This window comes from Rousettus aegyptiacus, unplaced genomic scaffold (assembly GCF_014176215.1).
Source record: "Rousettus aegyptiacus isolate mRouAeg1 unplaced genomic scaffold, mRouAeg1.p scaffold_m13_p_9, whole genome shotgun sequence".
Taxonomy (NCBI): Eukaryota; Metazoa; Chordata; class Mammalia; order Chiroptera; family Pteropodidae; genus Rousettus; species Rousettus aegyptiacus.
In genome coordinates, this window is record NW_023416312.1 from 105,310,747 (window position 1) to 105,320,495 (window position 9,749).

Below are 9,749 nucleotides of genomic sequence, written 5' to 3' on the forward strand. Positions count from 1 at the left end.
CCCAGAATTCCATGTTTTCAACTACTGTATTATGCTGCACCATTATAGGAATTTTGGAAATACACAGCAACGTTCGTAACGTGTACTAGCACCACTGGTCGCGTTTGGCCGGGCAGCGTTCCTGTCCTTTATGTGCATATATCGTGTAGTACACTGTGTACTTTTGAAAAGGAATCATATTCTACCCCTCGGTTAGTAACCTTAAGGCCATTTCCCGTGTCTGTACAGACAGCTTAAACTCGTTAAATGGCACATATCCTTTTCTGTGGGTGAAACATTATTTATTTAAGCTATGCTCTACTGAAGGACATTCAGACTGCTTCCAATTTTTCTCCAGGACAAAGTTCTACAAGAGGCCGAGGGGCGACAGCTGTTTTTTTTTTAAACTATCTTTTGAATCGAACCAGCTACAGCTGCAAAGTAAAACTAAACGTGAAAAACCGCAAGGGCGGGCACGTGTGGAGGAGGGGGCAGCCGTCGTGGCTCTTCCCTTTGTCTGGCGGCCCCGCGGGATCTGCAGAGCAGGCACCGAGGGACTGCAGAGGCCCGCGGCTGCCACTACGCACGCGTACAGGGGAGGGCGGTGGCAGGGAGCGCGGGAGCAGGGGAGCAGACGCAACTCAGGGCTGTGCCAGAAGTAACAAAAAGCGCAGACGCGTACTTTCCTACCTCGCTCTACCTTTGGCTCCGCCCCCTACCCGGCCTAAGGTTCTTATTGGTCAGGCGTCTTCAGCCCCATCGGTCCTAGAGACACAGGGCTGAGTCTGTCCCAAGATATGCCTGCTTCCGGAGCCGCAGTAAGGACGGTCAATTGCGGTGCCGCTTTCAGGCATCTGTTTAGGACAGCCCCACGGGGCCTGAAGGGCCTTTGTACGGCAACCGGTACAGTTGAGAGTTCAACGGCACGTTGCAAAGATGCCGCCCAAAGGAAAAAGCGGTTCCGGAAAAGGGGGAAAAGGTAGAGTGGCCAGGGCGGCCACAGCAGCCAGGGAGAATGCGGTCGGGTGAGGAGCGAGGGGAGGGAGCAGACCGGGGAACCCCCGGGTGCGGGACGGAGGCAGCCGGTGGCCATTGAGTGACCCGGAAGTGATCAACTGAACAATCCGCGCGGACTTCTCTGGAGAGCTTTAATTGGAAAAAGCATAGAAATTAGATGGTAGATAGAAGAGAACAAAGGCTAAGAGAACGTTTTGTTTCTTCGTAATGGGGAAAACTTGGGAGTGAGGCTGACATGAAGGATCCAGTAGAGTTAGACAGGTTAAGATACAGAGGACTGAGATTTAGGAGAAAGTGGGGTCCAGGACAGAGGTAGAGCCCCTGAGCTTTGAATAGGAGAAGGGACACCTGATGCTTCAGGTGACAGTGAAACAGACGTTGTAAAAATCGGGTTCCGAGAGGGGGGAGGGCTGCAGTTTGTACGCGATCATACCCGATGGCCTCAGTTTCTCAGTCAAGTGGAAGGCAATGGTGATTTTTAAGGCTGAGGGGCAGGGGCTGAGTACGGCTCTCGAGCTGTGTTAGGCGTCGGAGATACTGAGACAAGTAATATGGAGCCTCCTGATTAAAACTTTTCCGTGATTCCTTGTTCTAAGATAAATTCCATGTCCCGTAATGGGGCCCAAAGGCTCTCATGCCCTAACCCTCAGCCACCTCCCGTGGGCTCCTGTCACAGCACTCCCTCCCCACATGTGGCTTCATCCAGTTTCCTACACTACCCCGCCATTCCCCCACTTCAGACCATCTCCTCACCCGGTCGGCGCCTACTCATCCAGGAAACCTTGCCTGACTGCCTAAAATGTACCTTCTGCTCCCACGGCCCCTGTCCACAGATCACAGGTCATTCCAAAGTGGTCTGTGTACATACCTGTCCCCCTAGTAGCACATGAGCTCCCCGAAGGAGGTGGCCATGGCCTGTTCATCTTACCGTTCCCAGTGCCTGGAACTTAGTAGACACGTAGGAAATGTGATACTGAACTGGACACTTAATCCAGCCGTAGTTTTTAGGAACATCAACCTCTAACAGGTAAGTATGCTGCCATTGACACAAGTTGACATAGTAGTCAAATGACAGACTAGTAAAATGGGAGTTCCTGCCACTGCTTGTTAATTTGATTATCGGTGACTTTTCTGGAGAAAGTATCAAAAGGCAGTGTAGTAGACTCCAGGAATTTGGACATGAATGCATTCTTTAGCCAAATATGGGTGGTGGGCAGTTTGATCTTCATTTAAAATATTTGTGGAGATTTTGCACATTGGAATTCTTTGGAATACACCATTGCAGTGCTTGTTAGAAATCATGCAAGAGCTGGGGGTTCGCCCTCAGAACGCAAGATATGACACTGGGTCCAGACGCCAGACTTTTGCACTCGCATTCAGCTAGTAGCACTCACCTCTGTATCTCTCTTTCTCTGAAGGGTTTATATGGGGCACCAATGTCCTGTTTTAAGAGAGGCGAGTCACAGAATCATTCATTTACCTTGATGAGTAGTAATGTGGCCAGCAGAGGTGCCTTTTGAAGCTTGGTGCTGTGACAAGTATGAATTCCTATCATGTTGGACCTTTCTGTAAATATCAAGGTGCAGTTGAAATGAGTACTTGTCATCTCTTCTCTAAAGGGGGAGCAGCTTCTGGGAGTGACAGTTCTGACAAGAAGTCTCAGGGTCCCAAAGGTGGTGGCAATGCAGTAAAGGTGAGTTACTAGTTCCTTTTTTCCATGATAAATATAAATAACGTATACACACATGTGTTCTTTTGGTATACATAAAAGGAAAAGACATTATGCTTAACTCATTCTTAGAGGCTAGTCTAACACTGATGTAAAACCCAGATCATACAGAATTGGAAAACATAGACCAATTTCACTTATGAAAAGGAATTCCTTTTTAAATATTTTTCAAATGCTTTCTCAGACACCCAGAATCTCTTCATACTGTAGTATTGTTTCTTAAAATGTATTAAGTTAGATCTTTCAGTCAGTGAATGAATTATTTCTTGGGACAAAATATTTTGTAAAACCAAGAGCTTAGACACACAGGCAAGGGCACACGTCTCATTAGATAGCTCCCCTGCTCATGAGCTACAAGCCAGGGGCCTGACTGTGAAAATGGGGGTGGGAGACCCCTGTAAATAATTACTCGGAGGGCTTGATCCAGTCCCAGAGAAATGCCTGCCCTGGAAAATAGAATCTGCCAACAAAACTGTACTGCTTAGTGCTGTGTAACAAGGCAGTTTCCGTGTTTCGGTCAGGATATGGTCCCATAGTCCAATTCATTCATTCAATGAGGATTTAGTGTTCTGGGTATTATTAAAAAAGAAGTTAGGGCATTGATAAAAAAAAGAGTTCTGGGTGTTACTAAAAACACAGATAAGAGACGGCCCCTAGTCTGTGAACCTGTGCCCCAGAGACAGGTGGGAGACATGGGTCTGCTCTTCCATAGGCGGCCTGTGTTCATTCCTACATAGCATCCAACCAAAGCACCCTGCCCATCAGCAGAGAACCTCACCCCGGTGTACAGCACAGTGACCAGGACAACTTCTAAAACTGCCCAGGCCGAGGGCCCGCCACACCCCGGCCACCTGAGACTCCTGGGAACATGGCCTAACCTTGCTACAGTTCTAGAAGCAGTGGGGGTGACCCTGACATGCCGCCAGGGTGGTGAAACAGCGGCCTGGCATCAGCGTTGGTGTGAGGGCTGCATGGCATAACGCGTGTGCAGTGTTGGGTGTCATGCCCAGCAGATGTCAAGGACTCGGTCACCTTTAAGTATCGTTCTGATGCTCATAAGGAAACAGACCAGACCTGTGGTCAGGACCCCATGCGCTGTTCAGCCCCTGCGACAGGAGACAGAGCTCTCTTCGCCAGCATCTCCATCCTCTCTTCCTCCTCTGAGCCCCGCTGACTTTGGCCACCGTGCTCCAAGTGCCACGGCTTGCCCCTTCGTCTCGCGCCACCTACTGTCTGCTCTGGCTTCACCCTCCCCGCTTACTGCGTCTGTCCCTTCATTCTGAAACAGCCCAGACTCTCAGATGCGTGCCCGGCCACGACCCTTTCCTCCGAGCCACGGCTCTTGCGTTGTCTAGCACATTCCCTCCCCGCTTCCTGTCCCCTGCCCCCGCCCCAGCCAAATCCACAGTACTCACCTGAGGGCCCTGCAGCATTGAACACTGTTGGCCCTGTCGTGTCCTCCGGGAAGCTTCCTCTTGCCTCGGGTTCTGAGGACACAGCCATCTCCGCACCCACCTTGGACTGGACTGGCCTGGCCAAGCGGCCTTCTCCGCTTAGTGCTTGAGCATCCACATTCTCCCAGGACGTCCTTGGCCTGTTCCCGCCTCTCCTCATTCTCATCCGCTGCCTGGGTGCCCTCTCCCCCCCCCCTCGTGCAGATCGCCCCCAAATTGCCTAGTTCGGCTGTCTTCTAAGATGCGTCTTACACAGGTGCCAGTGGTCAGTCCCACTGGCACAACACACTTGCTGTGTCCCACCTCAGTGTCTGGAGCAGAATGCCAGCTTATTTGGATCCAGAGGGGCCGGGGATACCCCTCCTGTGGCCACGCATGCCAGGGGTGCTGTCCTGAGAACCGAACCAGAGGGAGGAAGCTGTTCCAGCCAGGCAGTGTTGAGGTCTGATGAAGCGTCCCTGTCCCCGCCTCCCCTGGAAAGTGGTGAACACACTCTGAGGACAAGCTGGGTCTGTCTCCACATTTATAAGGGAGACACCTTAGCCCCACCCCCACCTATCAGTTACAATGTGAAACACGTAGCTTCTGTTGGAATAAGAAATAGGAAAGCCTGCACAACCAGTATGCGGACAAAATCATGTTTAAGGATAGCGATTTCTTCAATGCATGGCTTTATGTAAACGGGTCAAATTTGAGTACTATGGATGGGTTGCATGCTCTTAATACTCAACATGAGATACTTTTTCGAAGTGGAGTCGTGTGGAGGCTCATACGTGGGGCCTTTCCTGGGAGAAAGTGTTTCCTGGAGGGTCTGGCCTTTCCCCTGAGGAATACGCTGATGAAGCAGCAGCCTGTGCCGAATGCCAGCTGCGTCATCGCAGTCTTCATGACCCTATGAGAACCCGCCGGCACTGTAGTCACCTCCCCCAGCGCTCAAATGGGAGAAACACTTCGGTGTTTAAAAACATGTCTAACGGTGATAGAGTTGGGGTTTGACTCCAAGACCCCACATTTCAGCCATTGTCACATTTCCTCTTCCTGTTACCATTGAGGTACGTGGTAAAAGACGGGGTCTTCCCACAGCCAGGCGCCCGTTTTGCACCTCAGGCGGGGTGCTGAGCTCGTCTTGGTACAGGAAATGGGTTTGTAGTCATTGCCTAACTGGGCAGATTTCCAGGACTGAAGTCGCCCAGAGCTAACGCGCTTTTTCCCTTGTGAGGGCGGCCCAGGCACGACTGCTGTCCTGTGAGGAAATGAGCCCTTCGATCTCCAGGGCTCACGTGAACATACCTTTCCCTTGTAGGTCAGGCACATTCTGTGCGAAAAACACGGGAAAATCATGGAAGCCATGGAAAAGCTGAAGTCCGGAATGAGATTCAATGAAGTGGCCACACAATACAGTGAAGATAAAGCCAGGCAGGGGGTATGTGCTGTTATCATTTGACTCTGTCCCCACAGGACACACAGGCGAGGGAGGGTCCTTCCCATGTTCTGCCAGATCTTCATTTAAAGATCTTCAGAGCAGCAGGGTCCAACTTGTGTATGGTTGACTGTGAATCCCGTACATCTAAACTGAGGCACGAGCAGAGTTGCATGGCTAATAGACCCACAGCGACACTGTGGCTGCTGCCGCGTTCAGCGCCCAGTTCTCTTCCACCTGCTTGTCCTCGTCCCTTCCTGCTTTCTAGCCCAGCGGAACCAAGCTGGGAACCTTAGTGCTCACATGGGGAAATGCTCCAGCTATAGTACAACCTGCTTCAGGGCCACTTGACATCACACACCTTTTGGGTTTTGCAGGGCGACCTGGGCTGGATGACCAGAGGGTCCATGGTGGGGCCATTTCAAGAAGCAGCATTTGCCTTGCCTGTAAGTGGGCTGGACAAGCCTGTGTTTACAGACCCTCCGGTTAAGACAAAATTTGGATATCATATTATTATGGTCGAAGGGAGAAAATAAAACTGTATGTAAGATCGAATGTTTTATACGTTTTGCTTATTGCTTTAAAAGGTGTGGAACCATCCTTGCATTCCCTGAGCTGTTGCTGCGGGTTGGTAAGCACGGTCAGGTGGGCAGAGGTGAGCGCACACCGCAGCTGTTCAGTCGCTGCCTCTCAAAGACCAAGTCGGGCCGATTACTTTGAACCTGTCATTCCATTCCTCCCAGAACTAACTTACCTGAATCTCAGTGCATCCCATAAGTTAATTTAGAAATCACCGCTAGGGAAGCCAAGTGCCAACTCACACTGTGCACACACGCAAGTGGGCATCAAAGACAGATCAGCATGTGGAAATCATAAAACAAGTTCCTAGACATTAGTTTTCTAAGGTAGCCAACTCTGAGCTGCCAGGACGATTATCGGCTCCATTGTCTCAACATGGTGCATGTCACGTAATGGCCATTCAACAGTAACATCTTTTTAAATAACTCCCCTTATTGGAGGGGAGGAGACACTCGATTCTTCCACTGGTTGTTTGTGCTCGACTGAGCAGCCATTTGCCAAGTGTTGGTTAAAGGGAGAAATATCAGTGTGAACAAACTCTGTCACCTTCACATGTATGATTTACGTTATGACCGTCCCTTCTGGGGCCAATGTTCTATGAATCTACTTTTTAAATTTATAACTCCATATTTATAATATAGAAAAATAAGGAATATTAAAAATACTATAGTGCTAAAAAATAAAACTTTGCAAACATAACTGTGTGATTCTTAACTCTCGCCTGCACTTGACCGGCCCGGCCCGCATGGTGGCAGCATTACACAGAGGCCTAAGTCCCTATGTTAGAAACCTCTGAGCGCCCCATCAGGTTACGCCTCTGGGATTCTCCCCACTGAGCAGACAGGCCGCCCCGGGATAGGTGTGCCGCAGGGTACAGACATGTTCAGAACAGTAGGTGACATGAAACTGCTTTATAAACCACGTTCACAGCAATGTCTCTTGATAAGGGCTATAAATTCTGAAAATCTTGAAGAAAATTCTGAAAAGCTTTATTATATGCAGCAGACACTACCTAGCTAGAGTCGTTAGCTAAGGACACTGGCTTACCCAGGATACTAAGTGGATGTCGCCCACAAAGGAATGTAGGTGGAGTGCTGGAAAGATGGATTGGAAGCAGCAAACTGATTTCCGCGGCACAAGGAGAACACTTGTGGCCAGCTTGGGAGAAAGCAGGGCAGGCACAGGCCTGACGCCACGCAGCCCTTCGGGAAGTCAGCTTTGGACTGGCAAGTTCGGTCCCGAAGGAACTGATAAATGAAAAAAGGGTTTCTACAGATCTACACACGTGGCGTATGCATGCAACTTTCTAGGAATTTATCCTACGGATGTAATCACATGTGCAAAAGGTACAAGGATATTCATTACAACGTCAGCTGGAAACAATGTCCATCAGTAGGTGATAAATTGTGGTCTATCTACTCACTGGAGTATCATGCATCTGCATTAAGAACTAAGGTATATAACTATATATTACCATTTGAGTAAAAACAAATATATACAGATATATACTGGTGCTTACAGATACAGAGACTATCTCTTGGAATGGCAGCCCAGAACTGGGGGCAGAACAGGTAAGACTTTTGACCTCATACCCTTCGATCAGGGGTTGTAATCTGTTGTGTGCCACTGAGCCCCTTAGCAGTTTGCCCGAGCCTATGGATCCCTTCTCACAATGTTGATTTTAAGTGGATACGGTAAAAACATAGGATTATGAAGGACACCAATTATACTGAAACGGTAATCTAAATAGTTTTAAAATTGTGTGTATATATCTTTGTTAATTTACTAAGATCTAGTGGTAGCTCTAAAAACCACCGTGAGTTTGTAGTCGTGATATCAGCAGTATTTTCAGATAGCTGCAATCAATACCTATGAAATCCGAGTCACAGGTGCTGCTAATGCTTCTGCAGCGTGTTGCCTGCATTCAGACAGACGTCGGAATTCCATCCAGGAACTGCAGTTTTAAAATCCCTGCCTTGGATACTGTTTTACCATGTGCGTGTGTTTTTCCCCAAACTGTCATAATACACATCCAAACAAGAAGTATTTTGTCAGTGAGAAATAAAGTCACGTGCCGCCGAGTGACAGGGACACATTGTCAGACGCGCGCTGGGAGGCAGCGTCGTCCCTGCGTGGCCAGCGCGGCGCGCGCTCACGCACACCTGGCTGGCGGAGGCCGCTCCACGCCGAGGCGGGAAGGGGCAGCGCGGGGCTGGGTCCGGGGCCGGCGGCCTGGCCGGCGCGTGACCGCGCTGCGCGCCGCGGGCCGTGTCCGCGCCCCCAGCGCGTGCGCACGTGCAGCAGGTGCCAGCAGGTGCCAGCAGGTGCGGTGCGGCGAGGACCCCGCGGCAAAGGCGCAGACGGCGGCCGGGTGCGGGGCCCGGGCGTGCGGGGCGGAAGCTGCTCCGCGGGGGGGCGCGCGACGAGGGCCCAGGACAGCGCTGCGCCCCGACGCTGGGCTCCGCGCGGTTCACGCAACACCACGAGATGAAATCGACACGGGCAGGTGACGCAAGCGAAAGGTGCGCTCATCGTGTGTGAGGAATTTTTCGGCTCCTTCACAATCCTGCGGGGCCACGTCATAGGTGCAGTCTGTTGACTGGAATGCAGTGACTCGGCACAGGCCTGTACTCCTGGGACTTAAGCATCACTGTTCCCATCAAATGGATGTGGGCCCCTAACGCCTGAAGCAGGCAAATTAATTACGTGGAGCTGCACCTTTTTTTTTTTAACATCAGGGGAGAGAGGAATTTATTAGCTGAATTTCCACAAACATTAGTCTGTGTGATGGGAGGGAATGAAGAACGGAGATGGCGGCCCAGCCACTCAGTCCCCTAGAGGAGCCGCGAGCTGGCCGAGATGCGGAATATGAATTGCTGAATCAGTGTTACCACCAAGACTTTTTAAATGACATATATATTCAATCACATCACCCTCCTTAAGGTATTACTAATAATTTTTTGGTAAGAGCAAAATTTTGCACTATTGATAAGTAACGTGTCATTAAACTTCAGCTCATCTCTTTCAAACTTCATTTTGCAATACACATAACATATGAGAATGGTAGTAACGTAGGGAGGAGGCGACAGAACTCCAGTGGTAAGTCAGCACATTCAGAGACTACAACATGCTGATCACCCTGCAGCCGGGCCACTGGGCCACCTGCAGGACAAAGGAGGATTCCTGCTGGGGTTGCTAAAGGCCCACTCCCCAAACTGGTGACGAGAAAACAGGAAAGTCTTTAAGTAGCACCCTACACAAAATCCGTTGATCATCTGTGGCTGAGAACCCTGGGGAACCTACTGGAAGCCAGCAGCAGGCGTTCAGGCTGCCTGCTCACCTTCCCCTCCGCACCGCACCCAGAGCGAAGGACGCGGTACATGGCGTCTCTACACTGTGACTGGCAAGAACTGAAGAACGACATTCGCCGACTTCGCGAGCACTGGGGGCAGCTCTCCCCCTCTGTCCCCCCGTCCCCCTCAGGCTGCCACTCCGCACCTCTGAGGGGAGGCCGGGCCCATTCTGAGTGTCGCCCATTCTGAGTGTCACCCATTTTCTAACAAACTTCCCT

At 50.5% G+C, this 9,749-nt stretch overlaps 1 protein-coding gene across 2 annotated transcripts in view; it reads left to right on the forward strand.

The window, feature by feature from the left end:
• The first annotated feature begins 807 nt into the window (after positions 1-807).
• PIN4 (peptidylprolyl cis/trans isomerase, NIMA-interacting 4) overlaps positions 808-9,749 on the forward strand; it is a 42,328-nt gene continuing 33,386 nt past the window's right edge. The window contains exons 1-4 of one of the 2 annotated variants that reach the window (XM_016130663.2): positions 808-958; positions 2,616-2,689; positions 5,483-5,602; positions 5,977-6,154. In XM_016130663.2, coding sequence (XP_015986149.1) covers positions 916-958; positions 2,616-2,689; positions 5,483-5,602; positions 5,977-6,135 — 396 coding nt within the window. In that variant the 5' untranslated portion in view covers positions 808-915 and the 3' untranslated portion in view covers positions 6,136-6,154. Of the gene's footprint in view, positions 959-2,615; positions 2,690-5,482; positions 5,603-5,976; positions 6,155-9,749 lie in introns of those variants that run through there. The other variant, XM_036226852.1, reaches the window with a different exon arrangement.